This window comes from Ovis aries, chromosome 17, assembly GCF_016772045.2.
Source record: "Ovis aries strain OAR_USU_Benz2616 breed Rambouillet chromosome 17, ARS-UI_Ramb_v3.0, whole genome shotgun sequence".
Taxonomy (NCBI): domain Eukaryota; kingdom Metazoa; phylum Chordata; class Mammalia; order Artiodactyla; family Bovidae; genus Ovis; species Ovis aries.
In genome coordinates, this window is record NC_056070.1 from 7,082,023 (window position 1) to 7,100,092 (window position 18,070).

At 38.4% G+C, this 18,070-nt stretch overlaps 1 protein-coding gene across 10 annotated transcripts in view; it reads left to right on the forward strand.

Annotated features, from left to right (window-relative positions):
* LRBA (LPS responsive beige-like anchor protein) overlaps positions 1 to 18,070 on the forward strand; it is a 749,961-nt gene that overhangs the window by 115,393 nt on the left and 616,498 nt on the right. For all 10 annotated transcript variants that reach the window (XM_015101368.4, XM_060400971.1, XM_060400970.1 and 7 more), the window contains exons 14-17: positions 3,465 to 3,633; positions 7,365 to 7,444; positions 8,774 to 8,836; positions 12,742 to 12,839. In XM_015101368.4, the coding sequence (XP_014956854.3) occupies positions 3,465 to 3,633; positions 7,365 to 7,444; positions 8,774 to 8,836; positions 12,742 to 12,839 (410 nt within the window). The remainder of the gene's footprint in view (positions 1 to 3,464; positions 3,634 to 7,364; positions 7,445 to 8,773; positions 8,837 to 12,741; positions 12,840 to 18,070) is intronic.

Sequence of the window (18,070 nt, forward strand, 5' to 3'; positions counted from 1 at the left end):
TCTATGACCCTCAGTCTTATTTCTTTTCAAGGATTGTTTCAAGTTACTTCTTAAACTTTTTACTAAACACTTCGTTGTCTTACTAAGTGCATTTGTAAGCCTTTGGGCCTCTTTTGATGTGGTCAGAAAACCTCCTCTTATTAGATACTTAGTTGTAGGGGAATATTTAAAAAATTTCATTATATCATTTCCTTAAGTCCATAGTATCATTGCACTGTCTTTCTTACCTTTTCCTTGTTAAAAATTTTCTTTAATTTCCTTCTTAGAGTTTGCAGGTGATTTGTTAATATTAAACTTGTTTTGTTTCACCCTTATGCTTTGTGTATCCTTGAGGGGTTATATCTAAATTTATCATCAAGGTAGTTATAACAAAAGGCAGATATAAAGTTTGTTTGACCTAAAGGTCATACAGTTTGGGGGAGAAAGGGGCTTCTTAACAAAAAGAATGCAACATGTAAAATTAGGTTTAGGATTTTGGAAGGAACATGTGTAGATGAGTGGGCATAAAGTTTAAGCTTCGTTAGCTCCGTGGTAAATTCATCTCTGGTTACCAAAGTTGAGAGTATGATCGTATGAATCAGTCTTTGCTTTTGGAACTGGCTGCTCCCATCTTTTATAATACGCATTTAAGCTTCATTTGCTCAGAGACAGTCTTTTGAATGGCCTAACACGAGAGATGAGTTTTCTTGTAGACAGTAGTCTTCCATTTGTTGAGTGGCCAGCCCTATGGATACAGTGGTGAATAAGACAGATCTGATCCCTGCTCTCATACACAGAATTCAGGTGTAATGGGAAGGACATTTTCATGTATGATTTGTGTGGTTCTTAGATTATATAGAGTGAAGAATTATTCACAATCGATATGCATGATCCTGAGGTCACTGTTCTTATTTACCTCAGCATGTTGCTGTCCAGTCCTGTTAATTTTTCTTCAGCTGCAGTACCATTCTCAGGAAACTGACTTTCTCCAGTTTCCATGTCTTAGTTTCTCACTTTTCGTTAGGATTCCTTCATGCTTTCGACATATCACAGTCACTCTCATCCGAACATTTCTTAGCCCCCAGATTTGTCATGGTTTCTCTTTGTTTTTAGAATAAAGCATTAAGTCTTCATGCCAGTTCTTTCTAGGCTTTCTATATGAAAATCAGTTATCGTCAATGGGTAGGTGGGTACCAAAAGGTATCCTGGAGCAGGGGTTCTTAATCTTGGCTGTCTATAGAATTAGTTGGGAAAGGTGTTTTTTGCTTTTTGTTTTTTAAAATGAAAACAGAATCTCACTCCCTTTTCCCTAGATTCTGATTTAATTGCTCTGGGACAAGACCCAGACTGGTATTTTAAAAATGTTTTCCAGGTATTTTAATGCAGGCAAGATTGAGGATGGTTGTTCTAGATCTAGGGAAGCTTTTTGTATTATCTACAATTTTCTCTATTTGAAATTTCCTCTTATTGTTAGAACCACTCATCTTCAAAGTCTACCTTAATATCTACTCTATTAGTGAAAGTTTTCTTGACTATTTTAGCTTACCCCCAAATAATTTCTCTGGCCTCTGAATTAATAGTATTTAACAGCTTTATGGCACTCGTTTTGCAATTAATTACATATTACCACATGAGCTTTCTTAAGTTTCAGTAGGGGCATTTATTCCCTTTGGTTTTTCACTTAAAATTGTGTGTATTTTTAATCTTCTCCATTAGATTTTTAGCTAGTGAGGGACAGTGTCTGTGCCATTGTATATTCAGTAATACAGTGCTACAAATACAGGTGAAGGTAAATATTTTCTGATTGAAATATCACAGTTAATTCGAACCATGTCATAGAAAGTTCTGTATATCCTCAATAACAAGTAAGCTGGGCTGTCTATTTGAACAGCAGTAGCAACATCAACAGAGAAGGCAATGGCACCCCACTCCAGAACTCTTGCCTGGAAAATCCCATGGACGGAGGGCCTAGTGGGCTGCAGTCCATGAGATCACAAAGAGTTGGATACAACTGAGTGACTTCACTTTCACTTTTAACTTTCATGCATTGGAGAAAGAAATGGCAACCCACTCCAGTGTTCTTGTCTGGAGAATACCAGGGTTGGGGGAGCTTGGTGGGCTGTCATCTATGGGGTCGCACAGAGTCGGACACGACTGAAGCGACTTAGCAGCAGCAGCAGCAGCAGCAGCAACATCAAAATAATGTTATCTTTCAGCAACTCTGGATTATAGCGTGTTATGATTTTCTAAACTACAGTTGGGTTTCCCTGGTGGTTCAGCAGTAAAGAGTCTGCCTGTAAGTGCAGGAAATGTGGGTTCCATCCCTGGGTCAGGAAGATCCCCTGGAGGAGGAAGTGGCAACCCACTCCAATATTCTTGCCAGGGAGAGCCCATGGACAGAGGAGCCTGGCAGGTTACAGTCCATGGGTTGGCAAAGACTCAAACATGACTTAGCTACTAAACGACAACAGTGAACTACAGTCATCTTTCAGATTTCGATTTTAAGGGGCTCAGAGTCTGCCGTTCTTTACCATGTATTGTTACTGATTGACTCCCTTATTCATTTAACCTTGATTGTTTGTTTATAGAGCATCTGGAATGTAGGCACCTAATTTTTATCTTTCAGGCTTAAAAAGGAAAATGCCCCCAGCATCTGGGAATGTCCATTATGTTTAAACATAAATGTTCAGTTGTAAATGATCAGGAGTAGTTTGAGTTTTGGTCAAATTTAATGCCTTCCTTAGTATTTTTTAGTTTATGAAGTATGTCCACTGGTAATGCAGTGAAGAATTCTTGATTTCGATATGAAAGTAGAACAAAAGTGGTTTTTACTTTGTGCTGCTGTTAGTAGTAGAGTATAATTGTTTATGAATTTTAGAGACTATAATATTATAATCACAATCTTTGTAGTAATGAGCTGCTATAACAAAATTCTTTTTTTCTAACAAACATTTCTTAAGGTAGGCTTTACATATTTTTGTATGATTTTCTTTTTTTGATCTGGTGTTTAGTTATTCCTGCTTGTTTTTTTAATTTCTTATGAGTTATTCCAGCTACTGGTTTTCTCCAGAACAAAGACAATTTCTAGCTTTTGAGAACAATTATGCAAAGTATAAGTAGTAGGTTTATTATAAAGAAGTGTGTAAGTTCATGAATAATTGCTGATTGCTAAATAGGAATCAGTTTTCTCAGCACTATAGGAATAGTGCTGCAAAAACGTGGTATATGCGGGGATGTTTTCTTCATAGTGCTGCTGTAAAAGAAGCCTTTGCCTGGGTTTGTTTTATAAGGAGTGTGTGTACTTCTGGATGTGTGTCAGTGGCTATATGTTGTCTGTTAACATGGAGGTTACTATCAAGCTAATTAAGCAGCTTGCTTTTTAGAACAAGTGTGGTCCGAATAGAGCAACCTGAGAGTATTACTGGAAAGAATGGTAAAACGCTGGTCTGTTTCTTTGATTTGAGCTCTTCCTTTTGATTCTCTAGGTGCAGTTGACACTCTATACTTACCTGTCCACGGAATTCATTGGCACAGTCAACATATATAATGCCATTCGGAGAGTTGGAACAGTGCTTCTCATAATGCACACACTGAAGTACTACTACTGGGCAGTGAATCCTCAGGATCGGAGTGGGATTACCCCAAAAGGATTAGGTATTTCATCTCTGTCTGTATATTATGTTGCATATATATGCAAGGTCAGGATTTTCCCTTTCCTTCTTCCTTCCCTCCGTCTCTCTTCCATCTCTTTTTTCCGAAACCAATACATACTTCTGAAAGTTTTTCTAAATCTTTTCTTGGCAAAATTTTATTTTAATCTTGCTGATAATTTTAATAGTTTGTCCTAAATTGTGGTTGACAGAGATTAACAGCTCACTATTTTTATAGAAGAATGCTACTTTTGCTAGTATGAGTTCTTTGGTGATCCAATATGACTAGGATGATTTCTAAGGCATGGAGAATGTGAGAAAATTCTATATTAGCAACTAGTATTGATGTTGAGTTCAGTTATTCCATTGAAAGTCATTGACAGCAGTGTTTTTTGAGAGAATGGAGATTTTTTTTGTAGGAGTAGGGAGTATCTGCTTCTAATAACTAATTGAAGGAAACTACAGAATTTCAGTAATTATTTTCCTGTATAATTGGAACTAACTTACTGGAAGCCTGACGTTCATTCATTATGTCAATCCTTCATAGAAGGGGTCAAAATAAAAATTTTGACAAATAGTGGCTCATTTAAAGTATTGCAAAACCTGCTTAAAACGGTTTATATTATTGCTCATTGTTGTTCATTCGCTGAGTTGTGTCCTATTCTTTGCGACTTCATGGACTGCAGCATGCCAGGCTTCGGAAGTCTTTCACTATCTCCTGGAGTTTGCTCAAACTCATGTCCATTGAGTCGATGATGCCGTCCAACCATCTCATCCTCTTTTGCCCCCTTCTCCTGCCCTCAGTCTTTGCCAGCATCGTGGTCTTTTCCAGTCACTCGGCTCTTCACATAAAGTGGCCAAAGTATTGGAACTTCAGCTTCAATATCAGCCTTTCCAATGAATATTCAAGGCTGATTTCCTTTAGGATTGACTGGTTTGATCTCCTTGCTGTCTAAAGGAATCTCAAGAGTCTTCTCCAACACCACAGTTTGAAAGCATCACTTCTTCAGTACTCTGCCTTCGTTATGGTCCAATTCTCACATCTGTATGTGGCTACTGGGAAAACGATAGCTTTGACCATATGGACCTTTGTCAGCAAAGTGATGTCTTTGGTTTTTAATATGCTGTCAAGGTTTCTCATAGCTTTTCTTCCAAGGAACATCTGTCTTAATTTCATGGCTGTAGTTGCCATCCGTAATGATTTTAGAGTGGTATCATCTGCATGTCTGAGATTGTTGGTATTTCTCTCAGCAATCTTGATTCCACCTGTGATTACTCCAGTCTAGCATATTGCTGATGTACTCTGCATGTAAGTTAAATAAGCAGGGTGACAATATACCCCCTTGTTGTACTCCTTTCCCAGTTTTGAACCTGTCAGTTGTTCATGTCTGTTCTGTTATTTCTGGGCCTGCTTTCAAGCTTCTCAGGAGATAGGTAAGGTGGTATGGTATTCTTGTCTCTTTAAGAATTTTTCGCAGATTGTTGGGATCCACGTAGTCAAAGGCTTTAGCATAATCAGTGAGGCAGAAGTAGATGTTTTTCTAGAATTTGCTTGTTTTCTCTGTAGTCCAACGTGTGTTGGCAGTTTGATCTCTGGTTCCTCTGCCTTTTCTAAATTCAGCTCTAGGGCTTATTTTTGCTGACTATTACAGCGTCTCCCACTCCAGTACTCTTGTCTGGAAAATCCCATGGATGGAGGAGCCTGGAAGGCTGCAGTCCATGAGGTCGCTGAGGGTCGGACACGACTGAGCGACTTCACTTTCACTTTTCACTTTCATGCATTGGAGAAGGAAATGGCAACCCACTCCAATGTTCTTGCCTGGAGAATCCAAGGGGAGCCTGGTGGGCTGGCGTCTATGGGGTCGCACAGAGTCGGACACGACTGAAGCGACTTAGCAGCAGCAGCAGAGCGTCTCCATCTTCATCTGCGAAGAATATAATCAGTGTGATGTTGGTATTGACCATATTGTGGCATCTACGTGTAGAGTCGTCTCACATGTGGTTGGAAGAGTGTGTTTACTATCACCCGTGTGTTCTCTTGACAAAACTGTGTTAGCCTTTGCTCTGCTTCCTTTTGAACTCCAAGGTCAAACTTGCCTGTTACTGCAGGTTTATATTGTAAAAGAGTGTTAACCAGGGTTAACAGGCTGGTAGTTTCAGTAGAATTTGGGGCAGGGGCTCCGAACACGGCCCCTGCTATTTTGTCAGTTTGTCTGTCTCCATGTCCCAGTTCTTCTGTGTTGGCTCTTTTCCTGTAGCTTCTCTCTTTGTAGTAGCAAGCAGCGCCCCTTACCTTCACATCCCCACAGCTTTAAATCTAGCAAGAGTATCTGCCTGCATCGAGCATATCCAGCAAAAGTCCTTTTAGTCTCTTGGTTGCTCACTGGCTCTGATTGCCTCGTGTGTCCATCTGCGTGGCAGTGTTCTTCAAATTTCCCAGAGGAGGAGGCCCTTCTTACCCCCAGAACACATGATCTGAGTGTGAAGATGGGTGCAGTCCCTTTATAAGAATTGAGGGCTGTTGTTTTAAATCAGGAGATAGATGCAGGAGAGTGAAACAAGATACATTCTGATTTTTTACTCAAAGGCTTTGGTTGTTCAGTGATTTACAGAGACGAGGTTTCATATTTGTACAATATTTTTTTAAACCCCTTTCAAAATAACCCTGATTTATTATCAGACAGTATGCTATCATTTAGAAAGCTGTGAGGACACATGAAAGTTCCATGGTCTTGTTTAAGCTGGCATGTTGCGGCACATCTAGAACTAAATATTACTTCCTGATGGTGTGTGTCATGTACTGTCCTGGGTGTTTGCAGTATATTTTGGCCTTGATTTTCTAACTGATAAGTGATCTTGGGAAAGTCTCATACTTCAAGTGAGAAAGCTGGCCAAACTTTATGATTCTGTTGTAGCTCTGTAACCTTTTCTTTGTCTAGGAATCGTCATGTGGAACAAATTTGAAACAATTTTCTCCCTAGTTTAATTGATCTGTTCAAGGTCGTGTTGGTCCTGTGCTTTGGTGGTCTAGGAACTAGCTGTAAATAATGATTAGTGGGGGGAAAATTGCAGAAAATATGAGGCAAGCAAGTACCTGAGTTGGGATCTTAGGACAATGAGTATTTGGTTTCAAAAGCTTTCTACTTATGAATTATACGTTTCAGACATGAAAATTGACTTTAATGTGAGCCATGTGTGACCAAGGACTTTTTCAAACAGAGAAGGAGATGTCAGAGGTGGTCAGCACAATGTCTCCCTCCTTCGTGGACGATGTTGTGTTGAAGTGTACTTTTTGAGGGTTTTATATTAGCTTATACAGTGGTAACAGTACAAAAGTTTTTTCATATTAAGTTCCCATGTAGAGTTTAGACTGTCTTTTGCTCTTTTTCCTTGGTAAACTTATGTTGCCATAGTAAGATTCCCAGAGAGTCTTTTAAAGCTAACTGTAAATTTGTTACCTCATCTTTCTGGTTTGAAATTCCTTTGACCTTAGTCAAAAACAAATGTCTTCATTACAGTTTTTATGTAACTGATTTTGTACATTGGAAGCACTGTATATGCAATCATGTTGAGGTTGAATGCTTGTTTTTCTAGAGACATGAAACTCTTCAGGAAAGTTAATTATGTTTCTTATAAGTAAGTGGGAAAACTGTTGGGAATGGGAATTTTATACTTAGCTTCGAGGTCTTTGAAATACTCAATGTGTGTGCATATGTGTTTGTCTTTTTTTAAAAGATGGACCACGACCTAATCAAAAAGAACTGTTTTCTCTACGAGCATTCTTGTTGATGTTTATTAAGCAATTAGTAATGAAGGTGAGTTCACGTTTCTTATCCTCTAGCATGTGTTTATTGTAACATACTTTCACATAAACTGCTCTGTTGGTTTATTTATTCTTTGCTCTGTTAATGGGTTTACAGAGTGGAAAATACTTTGAAAGGTATTTATTTCCCTGTGTGTTTTTTCTTATTGTTTCCTAGGCATATATTGATAAACATTAATGCCGAATTAGAGATTGACAATTATAACATATATGAATTTCTATTGGAGTTCAAGTGTGTTCATAGTTTCATTCAGCAAGTATTTACTGAGTTGCTAGTAGTTCCTACTATTCTTAGACCTGGGGATACAGCAGTCAACAGAGCTGCTCAAAAGGAGGCGGTTTCATTTTTAGAGATTCCCTGTACCTGACATCCAGATTTTGAAAAATAAATTTTCCTGTATAAAAACATACGGGATAGAAATGATTACATTTTGTTACATTTCCTTCCACTATCTGTAAAGTAAAATTTAATATTATTTTTCAGGAAGGTGTTTTGGTTTTATAAGATGCCAACATATAAATATATTTGTTCTCAATATTTTATTCAGTATTTTCCTATATCATTTTATTTCGTATTCTTTATAGTTTAATGCTCTATTAGCTGCCACATAACATTGTGGTAAATGGACCTAACTTGGTATATCTTTCAGAATCAGATATCTTATTTCCATTTATTTAAAAATTTATCCTTCACATTGTCTCTTTATGTTCTTTCCTAGTGTGTTTTGTTTCTAATTATCTTAATTGTTCTTTTTTGAGATTTCATGTTTGTTTTATGATCAGTAGTACAGTAGCTTGAAAATTTTCATAATGCATTCATACTAAAAAGCGCAGTGTTTTTTCCACTGAAATTCCTACTCAGTTTTTAGTACCTGACATTTTAACTAGGTAATTTTAGAAACTGTTCATTTTAGTCTCCAAATTTAATAGAAAAAGATAAACAGAAAAGTTATCTTCTATATTTAAAGGAGTGATGGGTGTAATACCCTTATACTTACCCTCAATGATCGTTCTTGCTTACTTCAGGATTCTGAAGCTCTACTAAATAAGTTATCATCTATCCACATTATAAGGTGCTGAAAACAGTGCTGATGTCTAATCTCTTTGACTTTCTACATTGTGTTGCCTACTGCATGTCTTTAGTGCTTCCCTGAGTTTTTATCTTAGGTTTAGATTCTTTTTTTTTTTTTTAGATTGTATATTACATTATTTATTTATGTTTATAGCAACTGACCAACTTGGCAAATCTGTGTATGTAATTTTCCTTTTCAAAAAAATTTTTTATATGTAAGTATAAAATACTTGTATTATGTTTTTTAAGGATAATGGAGTAAAGGAAGATGAACTACAGGCCATTCTTAATTATCTACTCACTATGCATGAGGTAACGTGTGAATTTTATATGTTGGGAAGTTATATTATGGGCTTTTTAAAACAAAAACGAGTTAAAGAACTCTCTCATTAATGATATAACTATGCCTGTACCTTTGCTCAGAATGGAGAGTAAATGTATCTAGGAACTAAATCTTAGCAAATTACATTTAAATATTCTTTATTACCACAACATGCCTCTGTGAATAAGCATGAGAGGCTTTTAAAAGTATTAAAATAAGATCTCATTGACCTAATAAGACTAAAGAATAACCTAACAACCAAAAAATACTTTCAGTGTATTTCCAGGTACCAGTATAATAAATGGAAAAATAGATAACAAAAATGACTACAAATGATTGGACTTTTTTTGAATTCTTAACATACTTTTCCCACTGATTTTGCATAATCAAATACTGTTAAATCACTCATTTATAGTTGATTTAAAATTATGTGGTTGTAAAGGAGGTTAAATAGGTTGAAATGTCTGGAGTTTTTTTCCTTTATAGAGTTGGGAAAATTTGATAGATGCCTGATGTAGTCTAAATACATAATCCAATTAAATGTATTTTGCATAGTTAAATTTGGAAGTGAATTTCATATGAAGTGGGGCTTTTATACGATAACTGATATTCCTGTGTATAATTCATGTTTTATGAGTTAACATATTTGTTACAGCATGAGAATAGTGGCTTTTAAAATCATTAGTAGATAAAGAGATGTGGTTTGGATCTGTCTTTGTTAATTGGGACAGAAAAGAATGAGTTAAATTTCTTGGTAGCATCATGTTTGACTGAAACATTAATGATTATGATTTCTTTTTCCTCTTGAGTAGGGTAGTCTCTTTAGATTTTCTTGACCATTTGGGACCAAAATATTTCATAAACGAAAACTGGAAGTCACAGTGATCTGTTTCCCTGAAACTGTTAAATCAGATATTTTTGGGGTCCTTCAAATCACACTTTTCCAAAACCCCAGTGCCCTACCTCTAGATGATTTATTTAGCACATTGAGAATTGAATATTGAAGTAGCTGCCACAGCGAGAATTAAAAAGCAGTGAATGAACCTGGACGCAGGGCACCATAGAGATGACTGCCTGCTGCTTCCTTTTGTATCTTTGGGTTAGTAATGCCCAATAAGGCCCTCTAACAGTCGACAAAGATTGTGAAGGGTTTTCTTGAAATTTGTAGATTTCAGAACTATGTGCTTATTCTTGTGCTGTTCTGCAAATGTTATCAAATTATGCCATATACAGAAGTGTGTTCACCCAATAAACATTTATTGGTCATCTGTAACCTCCCCCCCCCCATGTATCCCTTTATATCTGATTAAGAAAAGATAAAAGAAGCTGTATAGGAACAATTTTAAAGTCCAAAGAGACACCAACTTTGTTTTAAGGCTGCAGTAGCTGATACAAAAATCCTTGTTACCTTCTCCAGCCTTCTCTCTGGAAATACAGCAATAAATTCAGAAACCTGTTAGCTAACACAGGTGTTTTAAACACTTCTCCATTGCTTCTTTAACTACCTGTCATGCCTAACAGTGTTTCATTTAAGATTTAAAAGTACAGATCCAGAGAGGGGAGAAAAATCTGCCGCCCCAAACAAAAACCCACCTTAAAGTTTTGAGAAAAAAATTTTGCTTCCCTGTTCCCCACTTGGGTGAGGAGACCCGCACCACCACTGCAGTGTCCATTTTGAAAAATGTCAAGAGGCAGTCTGTACGCACATGGGCTTGCAGTATATATTTCTGTGGCCCAGGTGGTGAGTTCAGTGGTGTTTATCACATCATGTCTGCCTTGGACAAATTAAAAAATGAAAAGCTTATTTTTACCACATATATAGATACAGAAAAAGCAAGAGAATTCTAGAAAGAAACATAGAAAAGACATACAAAAAAATAGCAAAAAAAAAAAAAACCATAGAAAAAAATAGAAAAAGCAAGAGAATTTCAGAAAAACATCTATTTCTACTTCATTGACTATGCTAAAGCCTTTGACTGTGTGGATCACAACAAACTGTGTAAAATTCTTAAAGAGTTGGGAATACCAGACCACCATACCTGCTTCCTGAGAAACCTGTGTGCAGGTCAAGAAGCAACAGAATTGGACATGGAACAAGGAACTGGTTCCAAATTGGGAAAGAAGTACATCAAGGCTGTATATTGTCCCCCTGCTTACTTAACATATATGCAGAGTGCATCATGTGAAATGGGCTGGATGAAGCACAAGCTGGAATCAAGATTGCCAGGAAAAATATCAATAACCTCAGATATGCAGATGATACCACCCTTATGGCAGAAAGTGAAGAAGAACTAAAGAGTCTCTTGATGAAAATGAAAGAGGAGACTGAAAAAGCTGGCTTGAAATTCAACATTCAAAAAACGAAGATCATACCATCTGGTCCCATCTGCTGCTGCTGCTGCTAAGTCGCTTCAGTCGTTTCCGACTCTGTGCGACCCCATAGACGGCAACCCACCAGGCTCCCCCGTCCCTGGGACTCTCCAGGCAAGAACAGTGGTCCCATCACTTCCAGGCAGATAGATGGGGAAACAATGGAGACAGTGACGGACTTTATTTTCTTGGGCTCCAAAATCAGTGCAGTTGGTGACTGCAGCCATGAAATTAGAAGATGCTTGCTCCTTGGAAGGAAAGCAGTGACAGACTTAGACAGCATATTAAAGAGCAGAGACATTACTTTGCCGACAAAGGTCCATCTAGTTAAAGCTATGATTTTTCCAGGGGTCATGTATGGATGGGAGAGTTGGACTATAAAGAAAGCTGAGCACTGAAGAATTGATGCTTTTGAACTGTGGTGTTGGAGAAGACTCTCGAGAGTCCCTTGGACTGTAAGGAGATCCAGCCAGTCAATCCTAAAGGAAATAAGTCCTGAATAATCATTGGAAGGACTAAAGCTCCAATACTTTGGTCACCTGATGTGAAGAACTGACTCATTGGAAAAGACTTTCCTGATGCTCGGAAAGATTGAAGGTGGGAAGAGAAGGGGACAACAGAGGATGAGATGGTTGGATGACATCATCGACTTGATGGACATGAGTTTGAGCAAGCTCCAGGAGTTGGTGATGGACAGGGAACCCTGGCATGCTGCAGTCCGTAGGGTTTCAAAGAGTTGGACATGACTGAGGGACTAATCTGTACTGATATATTTAATACTAACCACAGATAATAAGGGGCTTCCTCGGTGGCTAAGATGGTAAAGAATCTGCCTGCAGTGCAGGAGACCCAAGTTTTATCCCTGAGTTGTGAAAATCCCCTGGAGAAGGGAATGGCAACCCAGTCCTATATTCTTGCCTGGAGAATTCCATGGACAGAAGTTACGGTCCATGGGTTGCAAAGAGTTGGAGACGACTGATCTGCTAACACTTTTTCCCAGATAGTATGTGAGAACTATCTAGTTATCATTTCCCATAAGATCTTGTTTCAGAGCTAGTTTTTTGAGAGACTTAGTGCACATCATGGTCCTAGTTGCCCCCAACACTACTACCATATTCCCAGTGTCTTATTAGCATATTGAAGCTTCAATTTGTCTTTGTTGTAATAAAACAGAACAGCCTGTTTGTCCTTCTCTGCCAATTTCTTGATGTGTAATCATTCCTTAAAAAAAAAGAAACCTGTAAATCAATACCTGTTATAACAACGGAATATGTTTCAGGAAATCTTGACATAGTGCAATAGTCATTTTATATCTTTGATTATGAAATTATTTGACTATTTGGTGTTGTATAGGTTGAATTCTACGGATGAATATGTATATATAAATATCTAGTGTGTTTTAAACCAGTGTATTTGTACAGAAGCCTACTTATTTTTTTGATATTCTAATTCATTATTACAGAAGTAGTCATTGTTCAAATAAGTTGTTTTTCCTTATTTAAAAAAAATTCTGAAATAATTTTAGGATGACAATCTAATGGACGTCCTACAGCTGCTTGTTGCATTAATGTCAGAACATCCTAACTCTATGATACCTGCTTTTGACCAAAGGAACGGGTTACGGTAAGAGTTTAACATTTCAAGAATTTTAATATATTTAATATAAGAGATTAGTTTTTAAATGATAGGTTCTTAGAAATGAAAATTGTTACTGGATCCTATAAAACAGTATATAAGATCCTTTTATTTCATGTCTTACGTTTTTTGAAAAAGTCTTCAATGATAGAGGCTGTTACTGTTTCCAGTGTTTATATAGTTAATGCTATTATACAGCTATTGTAAGGTCAAATTCTGTAACAGACCTGTCTTTAGGTCCTAGAATAGTAATATACAATTGTGATCTAAGAGAAGATCTCTGTATCTTTCCTTTAAAATATAACCTCTTCCAACCTCAGTCCCAAGTCATCATTGTATTAGTCTGCTTAGCATGCTGTAACAAAATATCCTAGACCAGGTAGTTTAAACACCAACAATTTGTTTTCTCACACTTTTGGAGACTGTAAGTCCAAGATAAAGGTGCCTGAAGGAAGGATTGGTGTCTGGTGAGGGCTTTCCCTTTGGGGTGTAGGCAGCCTCCTTCCCACTGTGTTGACATGACCTTTCTGTACAGGGCAGAAAGAGAGTGAGTGAGAAAGCAGAAAGCTCTTTGTTTGTTTGTTTTTTAAATAAGGACGCTAATCCACTTGAATCAGGACCTACCTTTATGACCTCATTTAATTTTTGTTTTTTATTTAAAATTTTAATTGGAGTATAGTTTATATACAATGTTGTTAGTTCCAAGTGTACAGCAAAGTGATTCAGTTGTAACTATACATATATCTAGTCTTTTTTAGATTTTTTCCCATATAGGTCATTACAGAGTATTGAGTAGAGTTCTCTGTGCTATACAGCAGGTCCTTATTTGTTATCTGTTTTCTCCCAAATTCCCCCCTGCCCCACCTCCTAATCATAGTTATTTTAAATTCCCTGTCTTATACTTAAAACTTCTCTGTCATATCTGTGTCTTGTTCTGATGATAGGTTTACCCCTTCAGACTGTATTTTCTTGCCTCGTTTGCATGTCTTGTCTCCTTTAACTAAACTGATTTCTTCTCTAAATACAACCACAGTTGAGCTTAGGGATTTAGTATATGATTTGGGGAGCACATATTCAGTCTGTAACAATTATCAGCAACAAAAGAGAATAGTTCTGTTTTAAGTCTTTCATTTAATGAGAAGTTTTGGGGGGCACAAAAGTTTAATAGATACTTTGCTGAGTGATCAGCTACAGTAAGTAATTTAATAATCTAGTTATAATAAGTTTTCCGTACCGTGGATCATGGAGAAAGCAAGGGAGTTGCAGAGAAACGTCGACTTCATTGATTACACGTGAGCCTTTGACTGTGTGGCTCACAGCAAACTGTGAAAAATTCTTAGAGAGATGCGAGACATGGGAGTACCAAACCACCTTACCTCTCTCTTGAAAAACCTACATATGGGTGAAGAAGCAACAGTTAGAATCGGACCTGGAAGAATGGACTGGTTCAAAATTGGGAAAGGAGTACAACAAGGCTGTATATGGTAACCTTGCTTATTTAACTTATGTGCAGAAATGCTGGGCTTGGATGAATCACTAGCAGGAATCGAAATTGCCAGGAGAAATATCAGTAACCTCAGATATCCAGGTGACACCATTCTGATGGCAGAAAGTGAAGAGGAACTAAAGATCTTCTTTATGAGGGTGAAAGAGGAGAGTGAAAAAGCTGGCTTCAGACTCAGCATTCAGAAAATTAAGATCATGGCATCTGGTCCCATCAGTTCATGGCAAATAGATGGTGAAAAAGTGGAAGCAGTGACAAACTTAATTTTCTTGGGCTCCAGAATCACTGCAGATGATGACTGTAGTCATGAAACTCAAAGATGCATGCTCCTTGGAAGAAAAGCTATGACAAACCTAGACAGTGTATTAAAAAGGAGAGATTTCACTTTGCTCACAAAGGTCTGTATGGTCTAACCTATGGTTTTTCTAGTAGTTGTGTACAGATGTGAGAGTTGGACCATAAGAAAGGCTAAATGCCAAAGAATTGATGTTTTTGAATTTTGCTGGAGAAAACTCTTGAGAGTCCTAGACAGCAAGGAGATCAAACCAGTTAGTCCTAAAGGAAACCAACCCTGAATATTGATTTAAGGGCTGTTGGTTTAAGCTCTAATACTTTGACTACCTGATGCAAAGAGCCAATTTGTTGGAAAAGACCTTGATGCTGGAAAAGACTGAAGGCAAAAGGAGAAGGGGGAAGCAGAGGATGAGATGGTTGGATGGCGTCATCAACTCAGTGGGCATGAATTTCAGCAAACTGGGAGAGAAGGGGTGACAGCGGAGCCTGGCGTGCCACGGTCCGTGGGGTTGCAGGGTCGGACACAGCTTCCCAGCTGAATGACGACAGCAGCCAGTCTTTTATTACAAAGTTTCGATTTGTTGTTTTTCAATATTCTTTGTGTATAAGATAGAAGATGACTTTATGCCTTATACTTAGGGAGTACATTTTCAGAAATTCCCAGAGAACAGAACCAAAAGTGTTTGCGTGTGTGTGTGTGTGTGTGTGTGTGTGTGAGAGAGAGAGAGAGAGAGGCAGACAGACAGACAGACAGACATATATGCTAAGGAATGGTTTATGTGATTGTAGAAGCTGACAGGTCCCACATTTGCAGGGTAGGCTGGCAGGTGGAGATCCAGGTAAGAGGTGATGTTGCAGTTTGAGATTAAAGTCTGTCTGCTGGCATAATTCCCTCTTCTTTCAGGGAGGTCCGTTTGTTTGTTTTCGTTTTTTTTCCTATTAAGGCCTTTAACTGTTCAAATGAGGTACCCACATTATGAAGGGTAATTGACTTTATTCAGTTTACTGATTTAAATGTCAGAGTAAATGCTGACCTCATAGAATTATTTGGGAAGTGCTCCCTAACCCTAACCTCTCATCTTTGCATCTTGTGATCCGTTAACAAATGTTGATTTTTGTTTGGCTTTGTTTTAGCAGGAAAGGTCAGTCTGCAATTCTGCCTGTCCTCTGTAGGTGGTGGTTCTCTTGTCCCTTCATTTTTAAAACCTCTCGTCTTGCCTTAAGTTTTTCTTGTACATGCACCACTCAGGGATTAAGGTGAGAACTGGGGGATAATTCACGTCTTCTTTAGAAAGACTTGATTGATCCTGTGGTCTGAGTTTGTCCCATACATTGAATCTCTTAGGTCAGTTTGTGGCTTTTGAAGGTTTTTTACACAGATCTTGAGGATTCTTCTCCTTTGTTTGCTCCTAGCTATTCGGGAGTCTCATACCCTCTCTAGTCTGTGCATGCTAAGTTGCTTTAGTTGTATCCAGTCTTTGCCACCCAATAAAGGACAGAAATGGTATGGACCTAACAGAAACAGAAGATATTAAGAAGAGCTGGCAAGAATACACAGAACTATACAAAAAAAAAAAAAGTCATTTTCCAGATAACTATGGTGGTGTGATCATTCACCTAGAACCAGACATCCTGGAGTCCAAAGCCACCAGGGCCTTAGGAAGCATCACTACAAACAAAGCTAGTGGAGGTGACGGAATTCCAGTTGAGCTATTTCAAATCCTAAAAGATAATACTGTGAAAGTGCTGCACTCAATATGCCAGCAGACTTGAAAACTCAGCAGAAGCCACAGGACTGGAAAAAGGTCAGTTTTCATTCCAGTCCCAAAGAAAGGCAATGCCAGAGAATGTTCAAACTACCGCAAATTGCGCTCATCTCACACACTAGCAATGGTGAAGGCAGTGGCAACCCACTCCAGTGTTCTTGCCTGGAGAATCCCAGGGACGAACAGGGGGAGCCAGCTCTCAGGGGGAGCCTGGTCGGCTGCTGTATATGGGGTCACACAGAGTCGGACACGACTGAAGCGACTTAGCAGCAGCAGCAGCACACGCTAGAAAGTAATGCTCAAAATTCTCCAAGCCAGGCTTCAGCAGTACATGAATTGAGAACTTCCAGATGTTCAAGCTGGGTTTAGAAAAGGCAGAGGAACCAGAGATCAAATTGCCAGCATCTGTTTGACCATCAAAAAAGCAAGAGAGTTCCAGAAAAACATCTACTTTTGCTTTATTGATTACATTAAAGCCTTTGACTGTGTAGATCACAACAAACTGGAAAATTCTTCAAGAGATGGAAATACCAGACCACCTGACCTGCCTCCTGAGAAATCTGTATGTAGGTCAAGAAGCAACAGTTAGAACCAGACGTGGAAAAACAGACTGGTTCCAAACTGGGAAAGGAGTACATCAGGGCTGTATATTGTCACCCTGCTTAATTAACTTATATGCAGAGTACCTCATGCAAAATGCCGGGCTGGATGAAGCACAAGCTGAAATCAAGATTGCTAGGAGAAATATCAATAACCTCAGATACGCAGATGATACCACCCTTAAGGCAGTAAGTGAAGAAGAACTAAAGAGCCTCTTGATGAAAGTGAAAGAGGAGAGTGAAAAAGTTGGCTTAATACTCAGCATTCAAAAAAAGAAGATCATGGCATCCGGTTACATCATTTCATAGCAAATACATGGGGAAACAATGGAAACAGTAAGAGACTACTTTTTGGGGCTCCAAAATCACTGCAGATGGTGACTGCAGCCATGAAATTAAAAGACCCTTGCTTTTTGGAAGGCTAGCTGTGACCAATCTAGACAACATATTAAAAAGCAGAGACATTATTTTGCCGACAAAGGTCCGTCTAGTCAAAGGTATTGTTTTTCCACTAGTCATGTATGGATGGATGTGAGAGTTGGACCATAAAGAAGGCTGAGCGCTGAAGAATTGATGCTTTTCAACTGTGCTGTTGGAGAAGACTCTTGAGAGTCCCTTAGACTGCAAGGAGGTCAAGACAGTCAATCCTAAGGGAATTTCAGTCTTGAATATTCATTGGAAGGACTGATGCTGAAGCTGAAACTCCAATACTTCGACTACCCAATGCGAAGAACTGACTCATTGGAAAAGACCCTGATGCTGGGAAAGACTGAAGGCGGGAGGAGAAGGGGACAACAGAGGGTGAGATGATTGGATGTCATCATCGATTCAATGGACGTGAATTTGAGCAAGCTTCTGGAGTTGGTGATGGATAGGGAAGCCTGATGTGCTGCAATCCATGGGGTCATAGATTCACACACGACTGAGCAACTGAACTGAATTGGACTGTGGCCCACCAGCCTCCTCTGTCCAAGGGGATTTTCCAGGCAAGAATACTGGAGTGGTTTTCCATTTGCTTTTCCAGGCCTCTAGTCTGTAGGAACCCATTTTCTTCAT